General features: G+C 36.0%; 1 protein-coding gene across 3 annotated transcripts in view; it reads right to left on the bottom strand.

Moving 5' to 3' along the window:
- Positions 1 to 4,911: 4,911 nt before the first annotated feature.
- Positions 4,912 to 24,461, bottom strand: part of LOC140058773 (GRIP1-associated protein 1-like) — a 35,959-nt gene continuing 16,409 nt past the window's right edge. For 2 of the 3 annotated variants that reach the window (XM_072104515.1, XM_072104516.1), the window contains 12 exons: positions 24,055 to 24,159; positions 23,566 to 23,598; positions 23,215 to 23,256; positions 17,941 to 18,054; positions 17,525 to 17,602; positions 16,667 to 16,762; positions 16,243 to 16,299; positions 15,712 to 15,924; positions 14,779 to 14,883; positions 13,909 to 14,005; positions 11,558 to 11,715; positions 4,912 to 10,605 (listed from right to left, as the gene is read on the bottom strand). In XM_072104515.1, the coding sequence (XP_071960616.1) occupies positions 10,516 to 10,605; positions 11,558 to 11,715; positions 13,909 to 14,005; positions 14,779 to 14,883; positions 15,712 to 15,924; positions 16,243 to 16,299; positions 16,667 to 16,762; positions 17,525 to 17,602; positions 17,941 to 18,054; positions 23,215 to 23,256; positions 23,566 to 23,598; positions 24,055 to 24,159 (1,188 nt within the window). In that variant the 3' untranslated portion in view covers positions 4,912 to 10,515. The remainder of the gene's footprint in view (positions 10,606 to 11,557; positions 11,716 to 13,908; positions 14,006 to 14,778; positions 14,884 to 15,711; positions 15,925 to 16,242; positions 16,300 to 16,666; positions 16,763 to 17,524; positions 17,603 to 17,940; positions 18,055 to 23,214; positions 23,257 to 23,565; positions 23,599 to 24,054; positions 24,160 to 24,461) is intronic. The other variant, XR_011847055.1, reaches the window with a different exon arrangement.

The raw sequence follows: 24,461 nt of genomic DNA, 5'->3' as shown, positions 1-24,461 counted from the left end.
TCAAATAAATTTAAATAAAAGGGTTCGTGGAAATTGAAGTTAGGATTCCATCATTTCAACAACAACAAATATTCAAAATATCCTGCCAGTTTGCGTTCAAAAACCTGCTTAGTTTTTAATACGAGTACTGCTTTCTATACACATAACTTTGATTTCTGCAAAAAAAAAAAAACTCTGTAATAATGTACTTTAATTACTGTAATAATCTAGGTATAGATTATGTTGACCGGGCCAGTGATCGACTGTACTACCATAAGTCCTCTAGTGTATACAACTTATTTCTTGTCTACAAAGTGTATAGTAGTATGCTAATAGTACTATTATTAGATTAGGTAGTTGGGAGTAGTTTGGAGAGATACATTTATTTATAAAAGAGTACTGTATATATGGAACTATCTGTGTTAGCCGCCTTTGTATTTTTAGATATAATACCAATAGGTACTATGTATTGGGAAACAATTCAACAGTTGTGAATAAAAAAAGTCCTATGTACTCTGTATGTTGGAGGAAATAAGCATAAGAGCAAAGAAAGCCTTGACCACAGGGTGTAAGTCACTATTTTGAATGAGTAGTATGACTTCTTAAGAAGTAATTTAAAAATTATCATTGTATGACCAAAAAGAAATATTATAATATCTAACTTTCTCCATTATATAAATCATGGAGTCTTTACTCCATGTATAAATATATTATTTTATCCAAGGGGTTGCAAACACAAGTGTTCACATGTCTTGTTAAGTATTGCACCTTTGTCCTGTCTTTATGTTTTCTGTAATGTCACTGCACTAACGGGTGACCGGTAAACGAGCTTCGCTCTTACGGTTATCCATCCATAAGTTGTTCATCTCTTATGTTCAGAAATTGAAATGGTAAATAAACTGAAACTGAAACTGTGCTTATGTGGTACAGGTTGACGAGCCAGGAATGATGGTAGTGCCAGTATACCGTGTAATTTAGCCTCAAGGCAATACCATGTAGCTGGAGTAGCTTGGACAAATACAGTAGAGATTTATGAGACTTGGTGTGTGATGATTCAGTATGATAAATTTGTGCTGTGAAAGACAAAATTGTAGAATTAGGAAGAAAATATTGTAAAATATAACAAGGAAATTATACTATAGTATAATTAAGGGGTAACCGTATAATACATAATTAATAGTAATAAAGGCAATGGCAATTACTTATATTATGTATACATTACAATATTACAAATAAATTCATATATTATTTTATTATAAGGAAATCTGTTTTAGAATGAGAAAAAGCCGTCCCAACCCAGATTTGAACCCAGCTATCAATAAAGCTATAAAACAAAATAGACCATATTGTAGCCGGACTGGGTAGCGTAGACTTACTTGAGGCCTAGGCATAGTACGATTAGCTAGAAGGATACAGGTTAACCCGTACCCATGCCATGCCAACACGCTCGTACCCAAATTTTGGTTAACATATATCCAAAATTTTGGCTTACTCGTACCCATCATGGGCTGCCTAGTAGTAGTAGTAGTAGTAGTAGCCTAGCCTAAGGCAGCAGGCCCGGCCCTAGCCTACTACAACTTAAGTCTAGGCCTAGCCTAGTACTAGTAGGCCTCTAGGCCTAGCCTAGGCCTACCTAGTAGTTAACATCATACATACGCCCTAGAGCCTAGTAGTAGCTACCTACTACTCACTAGCTAGGCCTAGGTAGTAGCAGTAGTAGTTATTGTAGTAGTATTATTGTATTGTAGTATTAGTTGTAGCTGTCCGGTGATCCTTGGTCACTTGTCTAGATCCCCTAGTAGGCCTAGGCTAGGCCTAGTACGTAGTTATTCTTCAACAGTCACACAATTCAGATTCTGCCGGCCGCTGATTGCTAGTGAACAGGGGGAGGGAGAGAAAGAGTTAGAAGAACTGAAATAAGCCGTGACGTATAATAAACATCATACAAAATAATAATATAACTAACGAATCCGTATAATATAATAATGTTGTATGTTATAAAGTAAAGTAAATGCGTTTAATATAATACAATTATATTATAATATAATGTATTTTATTAATAATATAATATTAAATGTTCATAATATAATGCTAAAACCAAATAATATAATACAAAAAGTCAATAATTTGTTACATTTTTCACACAATATATTAGAAATAGATATAATATAATGCTAAAACCAAGTAATATAATGCAAAACGTATAATTCATTACAATACAATATATAATATAATAAAAAAATGATATAATAATATAATATTTTGAATACTTCAGACAGCTGAGGCTTGCCATAGGCCACTGATAAGATATTGATATCAATATTGAACACAGACATCATCAGCCATGGAAACTTGGATGTGAGAAAGTTACCCTTTTCCTTGGATTATTCATTTCTAAATGTTGAATTTAATCATTATTCTGACCACGCAGCACTTATGTTTGACCAACGTTAAATTATTCGTTTGTGGCTCATAATACGATATGTAATCATTGATCTAGAGTATACTCAATTTTACAGAACTTGTCATCACATACTGTCATTATCAAAACACAACACGAATTATCGGGCAATTTACAGATCGTTAACTCTCGTATTACGTCACTTTAATCGATTTCAAAAGATATGACCCGTTGCTAATGTCAATTATAGTAGGGCATTGGCTACTTAACGCTTTCAAACGTTGAGAGCAGTATCGCATAATAATCAACGATACTAACAGACATGAACCATAGTCTGTCTGTAAGTATAGCATTATTTAAAAAAAAAAAGGCATTTAAGCCAGTTTTATTGGCACAGGCAACATTTCTGTTCCCCGTCTTTTTTTCTTCAAATTACTTATGTGATGGCGCTAGTTACACTGCGTGAGTAATTGATAAATGACGTAATGCATAACCAGGTATAAATAGATAGGTCTGAGGCAGATACTAGATGCAGGGGATTCCGTAAAATTCAATAGTACTTTGGTGATCACAGACGGTAACCGATGTTTCAACGTTTCAAGGCCGTTCATAATATGAATTAGTTGCTTGTTTAAAATGTTAAAACATTTCTAATTTATACATATACTTTCATCCCAAATTAATATCTGTACATTGATTGCCTTTCCACAAATCGAATACTCGATGAGACAAAATGTTAACAAAATTACACTGGGTGTCAATTTTTAACCACTAAAGGACAATTTAAAAATGTGATTACCAATAACATTTGAATTGCACATGCTGTGAGTTGATCAACCTTAACGTAGTCCGTTTTACTGTCGCCTTCTAGCCTTTTATTACAATTAAATCTACTTTAAATCAACTGTTCTCTCGCGTGTTCAACAAAATTCTGTATTATACACATAGCAGTTTGATTTTACAAAAGTGTTTATTGTATAACTTTCTATGCACTGTCCACATGCCTAATAAGTAAGTCTCAAGTTTGCACACTACAATATAAATAAGAAAACCTTATTGGACAAAATCGGTGATATGACTTACAAATTATGTTATTCAAATAAGATTTTGTCTAAGGCTACAGCTATGCATTTACAAAAACAAAATGCATGTTTGGTTACCTGTTGATATTGTCAACAAATAAAATGCATTCGTAAAGGGTTAGTTGCTACCAGCACGTTGTGGCTAATATAGGTCTACAGTGTAGAATAAAAGTAACCGGTACCGCATCTATTTATTATCATATTGGATCGTTATAACAATAGTATTGTCTATGTTACAGACATTGCCAATACATAGTTGGCCCTATGGTACAGTTACTACACTTTAAAAACGTGGAAGGAAAGACTTGTTATTGTCACGTGGTTGTTTAAGCACAGATACAGACATTTCGAATATAACATTTGGTTGAATATAATCTACAAAAATTTAAATGTGTAAAAAAAAAAAACCTATTTTTTTTTTTAATTTAGCAAAACTGGATAGTTCAATTTAATGTTACCATATCTGGTGACTCCCCAGAGCCTTTGACCCATACTTTACGCCACTGGCCAAGTCATTCTTACATAACATTCCACCGGTTTAATATTAGGCCCTAATATCATACTGGTTTATTGCCACAGTAGTAAATGTAAATATGCACTACAAACAACAGAAAGTCACTTACCTGAAGTAAAAATTCTTTCAAAGACATAAACACTCTTAATAAGCTACAGGTACTGTTGTATCAACTCATCACCTGTTGTACATAGTATTCAAATTATTAATAACCTTTGACCGATTTGCACAGTAAATCACAATAAAAAATACGGTGTTTCTATTGTTATTGAAACTGTGGACATTAGGTCATGAACTACACAAGAGAAAGCAGATTCCGTATGTGTGGTGGTAGTGGTGGGGGCAGGGGGATTCGATTCAAGTTTTATGAGACCAAAAAAACACAGTTCGTATCCACGCGTGTTTGATTACGGTTCGGTGGTCTGGGACTTAACCATACTTTTCCGGTTCACCAAATTCAAATTACATAGATATGGACGGACATGTTCAACATAACGAATTGCCATTATAAATTACAATATCCAATATTATTATTCTCAAGGGGGAATCTAACGAAAACGTATTAACCTTCCGAACGTATGGGTCTGATGAAATGACCGACAGTTAAAAATGGTACTTATAACTTCGACAATTTGAACAATTTTACACTGCAGTCTTCTCCACGTAAGTACCTGTCCAATGCAATCAAATAATAACTATTTATGTACTTATGTATTTCGATCCGTCTAACTGACAGTAATATAACATACTGTCTCTTTTGGCATCATTTTGAAGTTGTATAATTAGGGAAATATAATGTCCAGACTAATCCCTATTCTGTTTCTATACTAATGCTTGGTTCCCACTAGACGCAACGCAAGGACGTAATCATCCGAACCGTCACTAATAAAGCGTGGTTTCCACTAGCGACGCAACGCAAGGACGTAACGCAACGCAAGTGAATTGACCAATCACAAGCGATGGCTTATTCGCTTGTGATTGCTAACTGTCTATAACATCTCTTGTCATTGGTTTAAACGCTTGCGTTGCGTTTACGTCATTGCGTTACGTTCTAGTGGGAACCAAGCTTTAATAATGGTTCTCTAACGTTTCATATTCACATTTATTTACTCATCCTTTATAAATATAGTTTCATAGCATAAATGATGGCAAGAATCCTGCATAGAGAAGTTTACACTTCTGTTTTCGCAGAAAATACACAAATATACACATACGACCTGAATTCATCAATAGTTTATCATATCATTATCAAATAAATCTATAGGGCAATGCTGTATTAACTAAACATACATGGGGCTTTAAACGGGTATTTATTAATAACAAAATATATATATATATATTACATGACGTATTTCAACGTTTTAATATAGAATAGAAATATTAAACAGATATGATAATGGTAGAGCATATCATACAGAAGTTTCCGGGTTCAAATCTCGATTGGGATTTTCTCATTCTCCCAGATTTCCTCGTCAAATAATTTCCAATATATCAGTGACCGATTTCGAGTTTCATTATATGTGTTCATTTACAAAATAAAATATGAGATATAGCATAGATTTATACATTATAATCTAGACCTTTTGGATCCCCCACATCAAACAATAAGTCAATCTTTTTCCATTATTCTAACCCTTTTCTAGCTTTTTCATAGCGTATGATATATAGACATATATCAGCACATGGTAATCTAATACGAATATTTGATTTGTAAATCTGTTCTTTAACGTTCAATATTAAGGATTTCGTACAAAACCTGCGAGATAAAATTTAACAATGTGATTGCATTGCATCATAAATATTCATAAAGCAATAAATAATATCGTTAATATGACTTATGAATATTTATGAGGTAGTGTGATGTCGCTGATAAAACGGTAATTTGCATAATCTTCTGACACAATTGGAGCATGATCAAAATGATAAAAAAAATGAATTTCATACCGGATGCTGTAATTATTATTAATTATAAAATTGGAACGAGCTTTTGATTTTTTGTCATCTCATATATTAATTTGTCATATAATTATTAGTTTGTGTATTTTTTTCTGTATGTATTTTTTCTAGGAATAAAGTAAGATGAAATTGAAATGAAAATTAATCATTTTGAAGGAGACCAGATTATTTTTAAAGATGAAAATTAATATAAAATAAAGTTTTTGTTTTCATCAAACGCCTATTAAAATAAAACTATCCCAAAATATGTTACTCTATCTCTTCCTAAAAGACATGATCAAAATGCCGTTTGAGAGGGCACCTTCCACTCCCCTTTAGCCAGTTGGCTTTCAAAGTTGTACCTTCGACTCCCCTTTAGCTATTTGGCTTTGAGAGGGGCATCTTCCACTCCCATTTAGCTATTTGGCTTTGAGAGGGGCATCTTTCAATCCCCTTTACCTATTTGGCTTTGAGAGGGGCATCTTCCACTCCCATTTAGCTATCTGGCTTTGAGAGGGGCACCTTTCAATCCCCTTTACCTATTTGGCTTTGAGAGGGGCATCTTCCACTCCCATTTAGCTATTTGGCTTTGAGAGGGGCATCTTTCAATCCCCTTTACCTATTTGGCTTTGAGAGGGGCATCTTCCACTCCCATTTAGCTATCTGGCTTTGAGAGGGGCACCTTTCAATCCCATTTACCTATTTGGCTTTGAGAGGGGCATCTTCCACTCCCATTTAGCTATCTGGCTTTGAGAGGGGCACCTTTCAATCCCATTTACCTATTTGGCTTTGAGAGGGGCATCTTCCACTCCCATTTAGCTATCTGGCTTTGAGAGGGGCACCTTTCAATCCCATTTACCTATTTGGCTTTGAGAGGGGCATCTTCCACTCCCATTTAGCTATCTGGCTTTGAGAGGGGCACCTTTCAATCCCATTTACCTATTTGGCTTTGAGAGGGGCATCTTCCACTCCCATTTAGCTATCTGGCTTTGAGAGGGGCATCTTCCACTCCCATTTAGCTATCTGGCTTTGAGAGGGGCATCTTCCACTCCCATTTAGCTATCTGGCTTTGAGAGGGGCATCTTCCACTCCCATTTAGCTATCTGGCTTTGAGAGAGGCACCTTCCACTCCCATTTAGCTATCTGGCTTTGAGAGGGGCATCTTCCACTCCCATTTAGCTATCTGGCTTTGAGAGGGGAATCTTCTACTCCCATTTAGCTATTTGGCTTTGAGAGGGGCACCTTCCACTACCATTTAGCTATCTGGCTTTGAGAGGGGCACCTTCCACTCCCATTTGGCTATGTGAGTCTCTATTTTTGTAAACCAAAAAAATGTATTTTTTCGACAAATTTCTGGTTGAGTTGACAAACCACAAACGACTATTATATCCATCGATTTTAATGTACACATCCGAGACAATTATATTTTTGGTTAATGAATGTAATCTTCGAAATAATAAAAACAATTCGCAATTGTTTGATTTCTAGTCTACCTTTAGTTTTTGAAAAAAAAAAAATTATGCACCAGTTTTAATTATTTTATACTCATTGTATAAATAAGTAATTGATCGTTCCAATATTTAAGGTCTGTTATCATTTTGAATAAAATAAAATTAATGCACACAAGCTTTCCCCAGGACTACTAACTCAAAAATACAAACACAGGTAAACAAATTGTCGTCGGGACTACGAATTCGAAAATACATACAAATCTTTACAAATGTTTCGTTTACCATCCACCATAGCACAACATATTTTATATAATATTCACTGAATTATCATCATAATACAATTTTGAATAAAATAAATTTAATGTAAACAAATTGTCGCCAGGATTACGAATTCAAAAATACATACAAATGTTTACACATTTTTTGTTTATCATCCACCATAGCACAACATATATTCACTGAATTATCATCATAATACAATTTTTAATAAAATAAATTTAATGTAAACAAATTGTCGCTAGGACTACGAATTCGAAAATACATACAAATGTTTACACATTTTTTGTTTACCATCCACCATAGCACAACATATATTATATAATATTCACTGAATTATCATCATAATAATACAATTCTTAAAATATACATTAATATAATTAAAATATAAAAAAACGGTAATGATTATATTAATCATGATCAGGAATTTAATTAAATTCTAACTTGTCTCTTACCAATAACAATGAGTTGATTAAAAAAATGGTGATCCTGTTGAAATTATACAGAAATGACAACTTATGCATATATGCCAGGCTAGTGTACTCTATCAAACTAATTTGTATGCATATATTAAGGTTGGTTAAAACGGTGGGATAATAATTGCTAAGAATCCCTCCTTTGATTACACCCCTATTAAGGTTACACCCCTGTTAAGGTTACACCTCTATTAAGGTTACACCCCTGTTAAGGTTGTTTTAACACTCTGGCCAACACCAATTCTGAGGAGACTTTGTTGGGTCTCACTGGCTCCATGGTTCTGGTGGTAGAACGAGTCTTCTTGGATAAGGACTATAAACCATAGGTCTAGTATGCACAAAATGCTCATGTGCACTTTAAAAAACCTAGTACACTTTTCGAGATGAGTGTTACCCGGTTTACTAGTCCACAGAGCCACTGTCACACACAGCCACTACTTATGCTACGTATGCCTTGTAGTCTAGTTCCGTAATAATCAATTTGTTGATTGTGGACCTTACGACGATGAAGATCTATTTAATTAACAAGTTCCAATTATTTCATAAAAACTTAACCAACCTCTTACATCCATCTAACCTAAAAATTATTTAAAGTTTCACATTCTTTGATTGCTGGCAACAATTACACAATACAAAATTATACTGTATATTTTTCTTCTTATTTGATCCATTAACCATTAAATTTACAAAAATACAGGACAACCCAAAAAAACACTCTGGGCAACACAAATTCTGAGGACACTTTGTTGGGCCTTGAAGGTCTCTCCCTATTAAGGGGTTTTACTCTATTTGATAATAACATTGTTAAATACCTTTTAAGCCAAAAGGGGAAAAAACTTCAACAAAATTCCTCTTTTGACAATTGCCGACTGCAACAGAGAATTTCCCACTGCAACAGGCAATTGTCAACTGCAACGGACAACTGTCAACTGCAACGAACAATTGCCCTCTGTGATGAACAATTGGCCACTGAGGCGGACAGTTAGTTTTGAAACATTAAGCGAATACTTCAGAGTTGGCAATAGAAAATTAGTGAATACAATGCTATCGTTTTAACTCTCAACGACGAGAATTCAAGGTTAAAATTATACTTGAACATTGGAATTGTCTGAAGAGGACTGCAAACCAATCAGAATTGTGAACACTTTGAATCACTTATGCGACAAAATCTGTTGTGATTGGTGCAGTACATCTGGCAAATGGTAACTAAGGCGAAGTCAAAAACACAGGAGAACCCATCATTTGGGACACCTCTATTAAAGGAAAGGAACACCCTAATATCTTACCTAACTATTATAAAAGTAACCCTACCAACTTAATATTCAGAACAATTTATGTTTAAATCGGATTTGTAGTTTTCTAGTAAACAGGATTTGAAAGCTGTTTTCAAGACATTTGAAAATCGCCATCTTGTGCTCATGGCAGCCTGTTTGTGACGTCAGATACGGTCGACAAAAATGTTAAGATTCGCCGTTGCACTCGACGCTTCTATTGGCTAAGCGAATCCGCTAATATGATTGGCTAATAACGCGACATGCGGTCATGCAGTACGGCGATGACACGGTATGAGCATGCGCTGGCTTGGTAAACAAACCTTCGATCGATCTTTTCTTCTGCAAGCCAATTCGTAAATCTTTCAGCTATTGTTAATCTATTGTTACTTTTATTGCCTAGCTGTTTCAAACGGGATTTGGTAGGGAAATTAACTGGCAAACCTTCCAAACGGAGGCTGTTGGTTGACGATGCAGTGTCTACTTTATTTTCGTTCAACACGAGTTCTAGGCCTAGTAAGGCATACAGTACAGATACACTGGCCGCAAGTACACCACGACGGCTTGTTAATGTTATGCTCGAGAATGTTCTTCTTTTTTCCTCATCAGCACGACTCAAAACTAACTTTCTTTCTGTATATTCTGGTTCCAAATTTTCTGAATTATAAAAACTCCAAGCCATATTCCGAAAATATATACAGTGGAATGCCTCTTTAAGAAACCATATTAAAGGGACACTTTCCTGTGAAACAAACAAGGGGAAATATATGTTTTAACATTATGCCAACCCCTATTTAGGGGACACCCCTATTAAGGGGACACATTGTTAAGGCCAAAATGCTTACCTGGGGTTCTCCTGTATTTGTTTTTAAACCAATCCTTATTCAAAGGACATCCCTATGAAGAGGACATACCTATTAAGGGGACACTGGTTACATATTTCATACAATACTATCACTATACATAGCTCTTTTCTTTATATAATACATAGCAAAGATTACATAAATATAGACACAATATTTACTCTTTTCAGTATTCACAAAACTGAGTGGCGTATACTAATACACTGGAAGAACTTACTGGAACTAATTGCAGGAATTGTAACCACAAACAGCGTTGACAATAATACATCAGGGCATTCCATTGGTTGAATCTTCCGGCCGGCTGTTTGTATCCGATTTACTAAGACTGGAAAGTTCAGTAGATAGCATTTCTATATCCTTTGAAAGAAAAAAAAAATATTAATACATTTTGTAGACAGAGAAAAATTATTGTAAAGTATAAGTTATATATAATGATTGACAGGGACCTATATATAGTTCTTATATGTGTTGAGGTATCAGGGCAAAGTGCACTACAGTCAACTATACCAATACCTGTCTTTGACTAAAACTGGTAACTCTTCCAAAATGAGAATTTTCTCGAGATCCAAAGTTTCGGAATTCATTGTTACCATTAAAACACATTCTGAATACCAGACTTTCCAGAAAACCAGACATATAAGGCCACCTCAAAGGTGTCCGGTATTGGAAAAGTTGACTGTATAAGTTAGTGGGGAACAGTAGTTCTATGGACTCACAAGATGATATGAAACACAACAGAGAGTATGGGTTGCACTTCAATTCACCCTAGGCTACTCTGACTCGATTTTTTCAGTGCATGGATATTAAGCTATAAGCTAAATTAAAAGCTTTCATCTTATAGGGTTACTAACTTTGACGACCTAAAAACTACACCCAAAGCTATCTAAAAACGATTCGTCCCGTCGGGATTCAACTAAGACAGCACTGACGAGTCAAGACATTAAATTGAGCCTTTCGTACGATGCTGTCCGAGTTGGCCTTTACAAATATTCCTTGTATTCCCTTGTATAAACTTGTACATACTTGAAATTAATTTTAATTCATTATTCAAAACAAAACTCTGGATATAACATAAGCAAGGGTTCGAGGCTCATTCGCTCCATGGTTGTTGGTAGAACGAGTCTTCTCGGATAAGGACTCTAAACCGTAGGTCCAGTGTACACATCTAGCTCGTGTGCACTTCAAAGAACCTATTACATCTTTTGAGTAGGGTTACCTCTGTGTACTAGTACCTCACAGCCACTGATCATAACTGTGCCCTCTGGGAGACCAGTCTTTGCCCAGTATAAATAAAATATTTAGGTGTTACCTTTTGTAAATGCATATTCTTTGTTAATGTTTCTTCTAGCATTATCTGTAGTTTGTGGTTCATCTCCTTTGCATTGTGGTCGTCATCTGTACCCTTGACAAACTTCATCATCTTCTTTAATGCCATGTTCTTCTCTGGAGTAGCTGTCCTTGATGGATCTACAAATAATAAGTATGTGTAGAGATTACAATATGTCTACTACTTAGTTTCGTTTGTTTTGGAAGGAAAACAGATTCTAGCATGGAATTGGCTCAGCTACTTTACTGGCTAAACCCAGGGTTCGCAGAAAAAGGCATTGAAATATGTCGAACAAACACATAAAGCGTAGGAGGGCAACTTAGCGTCCCTAAACAAGGGGCTTCAGGCCTCTGCGTTATGATAATGCTACTGTTGCATCAACTTGTAAGGTGTAATTATTTACTGCTATGTAGTACCAGTACAGGCCTTTTTCCCAATAAACATACCAGGCCTACAAAGACACTAACAGTCCATTAGCAACGTCGAGTACAAATGATGACGTTATTAATGTAGCAAAACTACACCCTAATCTTTTGAAATATGCAACTCTGTCCACACTGTCAAACTAGTTTGATGTACCCAAATATTTTAATTGTGAGGGCGTGTGGCGCAGGGTGTTGGACGTTGGACTAAGGATTGTGAGACCGAGGTTCGAATCCAACTCCTGCCGCATTGCTTGTATCCTTAGGCAAGATACTTTACTTACGCTTGCCTCTCTCCACCCAGGTGTATAAATGGGTACCCGGTTAGATCAAGACACAACTTTGCGCTGATTACTCGTTGCATTATGGGAGTATGTTTCCATACATGTTTGATCCGAAAAATGACTGGGGTAATAATGTTCAGCGCTTAGAGAAGCTTGCTTGTAGAGCGCTATATAAGAATGAACTATTATTATTATTAAATATGGTAGTGATACGACATCATCATGTCCATGTATGGGCACATCACATTTTGTCACATAAAGTTTAATAGTGTAGACAGCGCTTCAGTTAGTAGTGAACCTGAGCCAGATTCAAGAGGACTTATTTTACCACCACAACTGCAGTCGAGGAGAGTTTGAAACCTGTGCCTATTGCATGGCTGTTGTTTGGATCATATAAAAGTAAACGTTTCTACTTTCACAGTTTCACTTACCCAATGTACGCCTTTCCATAACATGCGTTTCTACTATCGCTGTTTCACTTACCCAATGTACGCCTTTCCATAACATGCGTTTCTACTATCGCTGTTTCACTTACCCAATGTACGCCTTTCCATAACATGTGTTTCTACTATCGCTGTTTCACTTACCCAATGTACGCCTTTCCATAACATGTGTTTCTACTATCGCTGTTTCACTTACCCAATGTACGCCTTTCCATAACATGTGTTTCTACTATCGCTGTTTCACTTACCCAATGTACGCCTTTCCATAACATGTGTTTCTACTATCGCTGTTTCACTTACCCAATGTACGCCTTTCCATAACATGCGTTTCTACTATCGCTGTTTCACTTACCCAATGTACGCCTTTCCATAACATGCGTTTCTACTATCGCTGTTTCACTTACCCAATGTACGCCTTTCCATAACATGCGTTTCTACTATCGCTGTTTCACTTACCCAATGTGCGCCTTTCCATAACATGCGTTTCTACTATCGCTGTTTCACTTACCCAATGTACGCCTTTCCATAACATGTGTTTCTACTATCGCTGTTTCACTTACCCAATGTACGCCTTTCCATAACATGCGTTTCTACTATCGCTGTTTCACTTACCCAATGTACGCCTTTCCATAACATGCGTTTCTACTATCGCTGTTTCACTTACCCAATGTACGCCTTTCCATAACATGTGTTTCTACTATCGCTGTTTCACTTACCCAATGTACGCCTTTCCATAACATGTGTTTCTACTATCGCTGTTTCACTTACCCAATGTACGCCTTTCCATAACATGTGTTTCTACTATCGCTGTTTCACTTACCCAATGTACGCCTTTCCATAACATGCGTTTCTACTATCGCTGTTTCACTTACCCAATGTACGCCTTTCCATAACATGCGTTTCTACTATCGCTGTTTCACTTACCCAATGTACGCCTTTCCATAACATGTGTTTCTACTATCGCTGTTTCACTTATCCAATGTACGCCTTTCCATAACATGCGTTTCTACTATCGCTGTTTCACTTACCCAATGTACGCCTTTCCATAACATGCGTTTCTACTATCGCTGTTTCACTTACCCAATGTACGCCTTTCCATAACATGTGTTTCTACTATCGCTGTTTCACTTACCCAATGTACGCCTTTCCATAACATGCGTTTCTACTATCGCTGTTTCACTTACCCAATGTACGCCTTTCCATAACATGCGTTTCTATTATTGCGGTTTTCTTTAACAAATCATCTGCCATTGATGAATTACTCTCTTCTAAATGTCGAACCTATATGAAATAAATTTTATTTTTATAAAGGCAAAGAGAGGAATTTTACACCGCCCAACGAAATATAAGTAAGAAACATATCAGAGTATGTATACGAGTGCAGAATATTATTAAAATCATTGCATCTCTTTCTAAATTAACTTACTACTAATTGTATTGCCATTATTTATACTGGATTCTAGTATGAAGATGTGATGAAATAATAAGTATCATTATTATTGTGGGTGAGTGGCCGAGCGGTTAAGACAGTGGAACCGTAATCACGTAGCCATAACATCGGCAGGGGTTCGAGGCTCACTCACTCCATGGTTCTGGTGGTAGAACGAGTCTTCTCGGATAAGGACTATAAACCGTAGGTCCAGTGTACACAACTTGCTCGTGTGCACTTTAAAGAACCTAGTACATCTTTCGAGACGAGTAGGGGGTTACCCCGGTGTATTAGTACATCACAGCCACTGATCACCAACTGGGCCCTCTGGGAGACCAGTCTTTGACTGAAGAGGTTACCCAGTATAAATATATATTTCAATCAATCAATTTCAATCAATCAATCAATCAATTTCAATCAATTCAAATAGTCAACCAAATCTTACAGATATTATTGACCTCTGTTGTGTATGTGTGTAGAATTAAGAGCTAGTAGTGAATGATCAAAGGTAAATTTAATACAAGGAATAGTACACTATGGAGGGCATTAATTGGGACAAAGTAAAATAAAAAACAAAATAAAACGTTTATTTTATTGGTTATTTTATCATTTATTTTAATCTTACCTTTTCTTCTAGTGTCCAGTTAGTTTGCTGTAGTTCTGTTATCCTAGCTATCAATTCTGTAGTTTCATCACTCAATGAGCCGCCAACAATAGACACCTCGGGTGACTGAAAAAGATCATGAAACTCATAACTAATGGATGCTATAATAAGTAACTGGTAATCTCATATCAGACACCTCAGGTAACTGAAAAAGATCATGAAACTCATAACTAAAGGATGCTATAATAAGTAACTGGTAATCTCATATCAGACACCTCAGGTAACTGAAAAAGATCATGCAACTCATAACTAAAGGATGCTATAATAAGTAACTGGTAATCTCATATCAGACACCTCAGGTAACTGAAAAAGATCATGAAACTCATAACTAAAGGATGCTATAATAAGTAACTGGTAATCTCATATCAGACACCTCAGGTAACTGAAAAAGATCATGAAACTCATAACTAAAGGATGCTATAATAAGTAACTGGTAATCTCATATCAGACACCTCAGGTAACTGAAAAAGATCATGAAACTCATAACTAATGGATGCTATAATAAGTAACTGGTAATCTCATATCAGACACCTCAGGTAACTGAAAAAGATCATGAAACTCATAACTAAAGGATGCTATAATAAGTAACTGGTAATCTCATATCAGACACCTCAGGTAACTGAAAAAGATCATGAAACTCATAACTAATGGATGCTATAATAAGTAACTGGTAATCTCATATCAGACACCTCGGGTAACTGAAAAAGATCATGAAACTCATAACTAAAGGATGCTATATTAAATAATCAGTAATCTCATATCAGACCCCCCAAGTAACTGAAAAAATAACATAAAAGCTCTAAACAACAGCAGACTCCTTAGGTGACTGAAAAAAGGGTCACAAAGGTGATAACTTTGAATTAGATCTTATAGCACAACAGGTATCTTTTTTACCTGCGTGTTATCCAAACTGGTTCCGACACCACTCTGACTCCAAGAGGACACGCTACTGGTGTCCAGCTTTTGGCGACTCTCGTAGTCCTGAATTTGTAAGAGATCGATTCCTAGACGAGATGGTGAAGTGTCCGCTAGAACCTGCTGTAACCTCTCTTGCAACTTCTCTGCTCGTTTTCTCTCCATTTTTAGTTGACGTTTCAAGTCTTTTACCTGTAAACAAATTTGTCTATAATTCTAAAACTCAATTATATGCATTACACATAATTTTTTTTATCTGCCACATATACTACGTATATACTATCTAAAAATTAATATTTGCTATCATTCAAAACAAATTACTACAGTTTAATTTAAATGAATCTTACTTTTTATCAACTCAATTAATTGTATTTGAAATAAACTTTGTAAGTTCCATTTACATGGATCTCAATCGCCTGGTTGCTCTTGATAAATGATGTCAACCATTACATTACTTTTTTTAAATGAACATAAAATATTAATTTTCTTGATGTAAAAGGAATAATTTACCATTGTGATTCCTTTCTTCTCACTGATTTTTCGTTCTTCAATACTATCAATAGCATGCTAAAAAATACACACATTTTATAGTAGAAATTATCAAATTGGTAAGTCCCATATTCATTTCTGAAAGTAGGAAATGAGCTGTTAGGAGCTCATTGTACTAAGCCTCTGCATTATGTGGTAGGATGGCCAGTTCCTTTCCACGTCGTTATTTTCTCCCTAGTATTTTCAACCAGGTACTCATTTATAGCTGAGTAGACTGGGAGTTGTCAGGAATTGAACCTGGGTCTCTCTGTATGACAGTCAAGTGTCTTACCTATCAGAAAAACAGTTTTAAACTGACAATTTTAATGCACTATTATTAAAGCATGGATGTAATTGAGCATTCATTTTAAAAGTCATTTTCAACAGAACATTCAATAGTTTTTACCTGTTTTAATTCATCTATTTTATTCTGTAACTCTCCACATTTTTCTTCAGATTTCTCTAACTCCAGTTTGTGTTTGTTTAACTGTTCCTTAAAGTCCTAACAATGAAATTATCATCAATTTAAATTAGTTAATTCAAATTAATAGTTTCTTTTAACTGTATCTGTAGAATAACTAGTCAAGGATTTCCATTGGATTCCAATCACTAATTCGTGACAGTTACTTGTTAGCTGTCCTCATGATTGAGAACATTGATTGTTCAGTTGACATATGAATTGCTTTTGTGTGAGAGATACCAACAATTTTTTTATTTATTTGCAGCACAGCGTGGTGATTCAATGGAAGCGAGGGTTAACATGAAAGCTTAAAAATCTTGGTCACAAGTTGGAAACTAACGAATACCTATTGGTTTTCTTGGGGTTGAATACAACCCTTGCCATCAATGTAAGGTCAATGGTATTAAGGACCACAATGGAAATAAGTTCGACCTAAGGGCCACAATGGAAATAAGTTCGACCTAAGGGCCACAATGGAAATAAGTTCAACCTGAGGACCACAATGGAAATAAGTTCAACCTAAGGGCCACAATGAAAATAAGTTAGACCTTTGGTTACCTTTTTGTGTTGCCCTGAATTCATTCTTTGTATTTTATATGTTGTGTTATTTTGTGAATTCGAATAAAGAAATGAAAAAAATCAGACTAGTGATCTGGAGGTCGTAGGTTCGAGCACACACCAATCATTACAAATTGTTTTGCAAGTATTCTTAAATGTACAATTACGTCAGTGAGACAAACAAGATGTAGACCGCGAGCAGAATTTACTTCATTTCTTTATGAAAAAAAAACCAGTTATTCTCACATTATCTTGTTCTTCAATTGTTTTGTTGAGGTCGCCGACCTTCTGCTCATGTGATTCCACAGTCTTTTTAAACTCTTCCTAAAAATTGTTAAAAAACTATTTTTTAAAGGGTTCTGTATCTTGGCAATGTTGTTTAAAGGTTTGGAATTTGGTGAATAAAGACAAGTGAGGTATGGAGTATATCATGTGACATAAAGTAATAAACAAACACATTAAAGATATTAGCTAGCTGAGACTACATCCAATATGAGGTTGGATCATGACAATACATTACTTTCTATTCTGATGTTATCACACCCAATGCTTTCTGTTTAGAATCACATGCTGTTGTTTGCATTTAGCATGTTTGATTATTTTCTCAAGGTTTCTATGAATGGCATTTATTAATCTGAGTAAGTATTCAAACCAAATTATACCTCTATCTCTTGCAGTCTTCGTTCAAACCATCCTTTGGAGTTGGTTAATGATTGTACTTCTTCATTCAGCTTGTTGACTTCATCTTTTAATGGTTCTAATGCTTCTCGCTTCTCCTGTAAAAAACAATCAAGATATTTTAAAACATAAAATACAGTATTTCAACCTTTACAAACTCTAGGGTTTGTTCAAAAACACAAACGATAGAATACAGGTCAATGGAGTGGAGGCAAATGGAGTACAGGCCAACAAAGTACAGGCCAATGGAGTACAGGCAAATGGAGTACAGGCCAATGGAGTACAGGCAAATGGAGTACAGCCAATGGAGTACAGGCCAATGGAGTACAAGACAACGGAGTACAGGCAAATGGAGTACAGGCAAATGGAGTAGAGGCAATGGCGTTCAGACCAATGGAGTACAGCAAAACGGAGTACAGGCAAATGGAGTACATGCATATGGAGTACAGGCCAATGGACACACTCGATTCACCAGGGACAAAAAGTAGTGAGCCCTCTATCGGCAGCCAATCGTTTTTGCACACGAGACAGTGTGGACAATTACCCGGAAGCAATTTTGTTTTGAAAAGTAAATCTTAGGTTTTTGCAAACTGGCCAATTGGAACTTTTGGTTTTATTTACTAATGAATAATTCATGAAAACCTTTGACAAGGCATCTACGAACCACGTGATATTGTTTTTTAATCGACGAACCCATTATATTTGTGTGAAACAAGGGTGAATTACACCGATGTTTTTTAAACAATTTTAGGCTATTCGAATGTTAAAATTTCGTCTAATTTGTTGAGGCTGTAATAAAACAACGCAATTTTTTGAGAAGGTGGGTTTTATAGTTTCTGAATATTTGATTTTTCAATAGTAGTTAATAAAAAAATCTCGTTGGGGTTATTTTTTATTTTTTTTTAATGGCTGCTTAAACATGTGCCTTCTTGGGTATTTCACTATTGAAAATGGAACACATGGTTGTAGCTAAAATCATTTTTTACGCCATAAGATAAAAAATGTGGTTTTGTAAATTAATAAGGGCAACATATAATATATAGGAAAGCTGTTTTTAATCATAAAACTCTACAAAGCCTCTTTTTTTTAATTTATAAATCAATATAGTCTAGGCCTAGTAGTACAGTAGGAGAGCCAGGCTTTAGCCTATAGTGGGGTAGTGCGTGCATTATTGGCGCGTGTTCATTGTCGGGCGCGCGTTGTTTTTAGCGTATCCGGATATTCACCCCCTGGACATTTACCCCCCGGACAACTACCCCCCGGACAACCACCACCTGGACCACTACCCCCTTAGGACAACTACCCCTTTAGGACAACTACCCCCCGGACAAATACCCCCCGGACAACTACCCCCTTAGGACAACAACCCCCTTAGGACAACTACCCCCTGGACAACTACCCCCCGGACAATTACCCCCTAGGAACAATTACCCCCCGGACAATTACCCCCCGGACAATTACCCCCCGGACAATTACCACCCGGACAATTACCACCCAGAAAACTATCTCTTTAGAACACCCTAACCACCCAGACCATTCAACAACCTGACTCTGCAACTAATAACTATATTTTAATTCGTTACTTTGACGAATTACTATTCATTATTGTAAACAAAAGTAAAAGATTGAACATAAATATAGCCTGGTGGTATAAACTGAAGATTGTCACACATGATCATAGGATAGGATTTTTGCGTCAGGACAATGCTTCGATAACCACTGGTCTTAAAAGAATTAATTTTTGTCTCAAATTTGTCATATATGTATTTTTGTGCACTTGAAGAATAATATCACTTTTGATATTTGACCTCAATGTTCACTCACCGAATAAACGTCGATCTTTAAATAAATTCCCCTCAAATAAACGGTGAACATGTCACTCCCATGAAACATTATATGGAATAATCGGCGTCTATTTCCATTAGATTATACCCCCTCCCATTGAATAAACAACTTTCTTCCAATAAATGTCCACCTAAAAACCACCTAAACAATAAACAGCCCAGGCCGTTTTTTCAATAAATACGGTACTTTAAATCTAGCACATCTAGGGTCTAGCGTGCTGTTAAACAGAATAATCGGTTAAAAACGGGTGTTTCGAAACTAGAGACCCGAGACCAGAGACCAGAGACCCGAGACCCAATACGAAAAGGGAGACCTAAATATACGAAAAGGGAGACCCACGTACGAAAAGGGAGACCCCACTATACGAAAAGGGAGACCCCACTATACGAAAAGGGAGACCCTAATATACGAAAAGGGAGACCTAAATATACGAAAAGGGAGACCAAATATACGAAAAGGGAGACCCAAATATACGAAATGGGAGACCTAAATATACGAAAAGGGAGACCCACTATAAGAAAAGGGAGACCCCACTATACGAAAATAGAGACCACACTATACGAAAAGGGAGACCCTAATATACGAAAAGGGAGACCCAAATATAGGTCTCCCTTTTCGTATTGGGTCTCGTGTCAGGTCTCTGGTCTCGGGTCTCTAGTTTCGAAACACCCGTTAAAAACAGATGATTTCATTTTTACAGAAACCGGTCCTATATATTTGTCTACTTTTGGATTGGGGGGGGGGGGGGTAGTTGGCCGGGGGGTAGTTGACCGGGGGGTAGTTGACCGGGGGGTAGTTATCCTAAGGGGGTAGTTGTCCTAAGGGGGTGGTTGTCCGGGGGGTAGTTGTCCGGGGGGTTGTTATCCTAAGGGGGTAGTTGTCCTAAGGGGGTAGTTGTCCGGGGGGTAGTTGTCCGGGGGGTAGTTGTCCTAAGGGGGTAGTTGTCCGGGTGGTAAACATCCGGGGGGTAACTGTCTAGGGGGTAGGTGTCCTAGAACCGTTTTTAGGCCTAAGAAAATAAGTAAAATATACAAATATAATTAAATAATGATTATTATTAATTGAATGTTGTTTTTTTTTTACAGACCACAGAGGATTGTTCTACATACTTCAATACAAATAGCATTAAATCAACAACAATTTCTTATGAGTCATATTAATTGCTCTGGCATATAATGTGAAAAAGCACTATTAATACTGTAATAATGGATATCTATAGATGTATTGCATGCCAAAAAGACATTTTATTTTTTAAAAACTTTAACTTATCCTAATTTACTTATTTAAAGGTTCAAGTGGCGGTTGGTTGTTGTGCAGTAGTTTAATAAAGTTTAAATGTACATTTCAAATCGGCAAATAAATAATGGTAATAGGCCTACAGTACTACAGTAAAGAAAATCTTTTCGAAGATTAGGCTTAGTACAAAAGATGTTAGCTAAGTTGATGTAGAAAACTTGTTGTCTGATTTTTAAGGTGAAATTTGTGATAATATTAAAAGTTAAAATGTTAATTGGTGTGTATTTGTATTTCATTTATTGCTCCATTATTATAATAAAAAGCAGGGAACCATGAAATTTCATTTTAGCTCCGATAAAAAGTAAACATTTTCAGCATATACTGTACTTAAATAAATCATATGTTAGTGACAGGTGACATTAACAGATTTATTATGAGATTACTAGTAAGCCTACTAGTAGGTTTAGCTCTATTCATAAAAATAATGACATTATATACTGTACATTAATTAATTAGCCTAGCTAGGCCTAACTAATTTACTGATTTTTCAGTATTTTACCAAGTCAACCGTTCAGGCATGCAGACAGTCCTCACTTCACACTAATCTTCATAATTTTAAGAAAAATGAAAGTTCAGCACTTTATTTTAAAATTTATAAGCCCATATTATAAGATTCTGCATCATCCACTTAACAAGAACTAAAATCGAGAGCCCAGTGATAGAGCGCATCTTCCGACGTTCTCGTCGCCTAAGGAAACGAGTATTCCAGCCCTGCCGCGTCTTCCTAGGCCTACGCGCACCGCACTTTCGCTCAAAATACACTATCTTCAACTCCTTATAGAATTTGTTTGAAAAATAACCCCAAGCTTATATTTGGAAATCTTTGAAAATGCATATAAGACTATATTATAGCGTTTTCAGAATTTCATTTAAAAATTGCAAATTAATGTTAGCTATTTTAACAGATTAGTTAGTTTTCACTTTTTTGTTTTCGCCGTATGACTCGCTTTGTTTACGTTTACATTTGGCTTAGACGTTTATCTTAGAATTCGAATCAATTAATCCATAATCAACTAAAATTGCTATTGTTGTGGTTTTTGTTTAATATAAATGTTCTTAATAAACAGAAATAAATCAAACAACAATATAATTTAATATAAATCCGTTAAAAGGGAAATTTAGACAGCCTATAAAACACGGAAGTCAGAACTCGCGTCGCTCGAAATGCTCGGGAACTTTCTATTTATAGCCAATCGAAAAAGGCTCCGGCTAACTTAAACAATGAAAACGGCTCTCGGAACACTTAATGTCCCATTTTCGCTGTTTGACGTGGATGTGTGGAGTACATGCATATGGAGTACAGGCCAATGGAGTACAGACAAACAGAGTACAGCCAATGGAGTACAGGCCAATGGAGTACATGCATATGGAGTACAGGCAAATGGAGTACATGCATATGGAGTACAGGTAAATGGAGTACATGCATATGGAGTACAGGCCAATGGAGTACAGACAAACAGAGTACAGCCAATGGAGTACAGGCCAATGGAGTACAGGCCAATGGAGTACAGACAAACAGAGTACAGACAAATGGAGTACAAGCCAACAGAGTACAGGCCAATGGAGTACAGGCAAATGGAGTACAGGCCAATGGAGTACAGGCAAATGGAGTACAGGCAGATGGAGTACAGGCCAATGGAGTACAGGCCAATGGAGTACAGGCAAATGGAGTACAGGCAGATGGAGTACAGGTAAATGGAGTACAAGCCAACGGAGTACAGGCAAATGGAGTAGAGGCAAATAGAGTACAGGCCAATGGAGTACAGGAAAACGGAGTACAGGCAAATGGAGTACAGGCAGATGGAGTACAGGCCAATGGAGTACAGGCAAATGGAGTACAGGCCAATGGAGTACAGGCCAATGGAGTACAGGCATATGGAGTACAGGCCAACAGAGTACAGGCAAACGGAGTACAGGCCAATGGAGTACAGGTAAATGGAGTACAGGCCAATAGAGTACAGGCCAACGGAGTACAGGCCAACAGAGTACAGGCCAACGGAGTACAGGCCAATGGAATACAGGCCAATGGAGTACAGGCAAATGGAGTACAGGCCAATGGAGTACAGGCCAACGGAGTACAGGCCAACAGAGTACAGGCCAACGGAGTACAGACATACCTTTTCACCTTTTAGTTGCTCCTGAACTTTTGTAATTTCTTTCTATAAATAAACAAGTATATTTTGGTTAAATAATTGCAATGAAAGTGTACTTTTAACACCCATGTTGTTATATAAGGAACCGTTTCAAAATTGTTCTAATGCAGTTAACTAACTACATTTAATAATTAATCATCCTTAGGAGGAAATCTGTATATATATAATAAAGAAATATTAGGACATAACATGACTATCTTTTGAAGAGTGTGCAAAGAAAGACTATGTAGGCTATATTGACATGAAATACATTGTAAGGAGTAACAAGTATACAGACTTAAATTGTAAATAAAAAAAAAATCAAATATATAGTACCTCATGTAGTTTATTTAGTTCATCAATTTCATCCTACATTAAAAATATTGAAAATAATTTAGTTATAGTTACACTATGTTATATTGATTGATTGCATTTAGATTTTAATTATATAATTCATTTTAAGAACAAACTATTACCCATATTGATAGCTTATTTTTATATGTCCCTAAATTCTTCTTAAGCTCTGTCTACACTATCAAAACTATCAACAAATTTGATGTGTCCATACATGGACATGATACTGTCATATCACTACCATATTTGGCATATCACTACCATATTTGGCATATCACTACCATATTTGGGCACATCAAACTTTTTTTGTCAAACTAGTTTAGACAGAACTTTTGAGGGAAGCATAGAAATGTGGTTAGGTTCAGGAACAAAAAGAAGTCTCTGCTAACGGAGATCTGATCTTCTGTTTAGGGAGAAAATTAAGACTAAACATTTTACCACTAAATTTAATTAGCAAAATAATATATATACCTGATATTTACTTGTTAAAGCTTCTATTTCCTGAGTATTTTGTTGTTTAATTGTTTGCATTTGAATTGCTAAATCATCTAACATACTCTTACGGTTGTCTGCAATCTTTAAAAGAAAATATTAGAAAAAAATTATTGTAATTTCAAATTAAATAAAGGCAGTAAGGTAAATAAATACAAGCCAACACCCAACATAATTCTTGCCACCCTAATCTAACAATGGTAGAGTGCATTACAGGTGGTTATAGTTAATGGTCAATTTCCCAAACCACACAGATACCTCAGAAAATTATTTGATGATTAGTAGTAGGTACGCATTCACAAAATATAAGAAATTGTCCTTTAATTTAACATAGTATATCAAACCCAATGAGCTAATATAAATTGGCTAGAGGGCAGACTACTTAC

Source organism: Antedon mediterranea, chromosome 9 (assembly GCF_964355755.1).
Source record: "Antedon mediterranea chromosome 9, ecAntMedi1.1, whole genome shotgun sequence".
Lineage (NCBI taxonomy): Eukaryota > Metazoa > Echinodermata > Crinoidea > Comatulida > Antedonidae > Antedon > Antedon mediterranea.
Note: the sequence above shows the minus strand (reverse complement) of the source record. Positions and strands in the feature narration are given on the sequence as shown.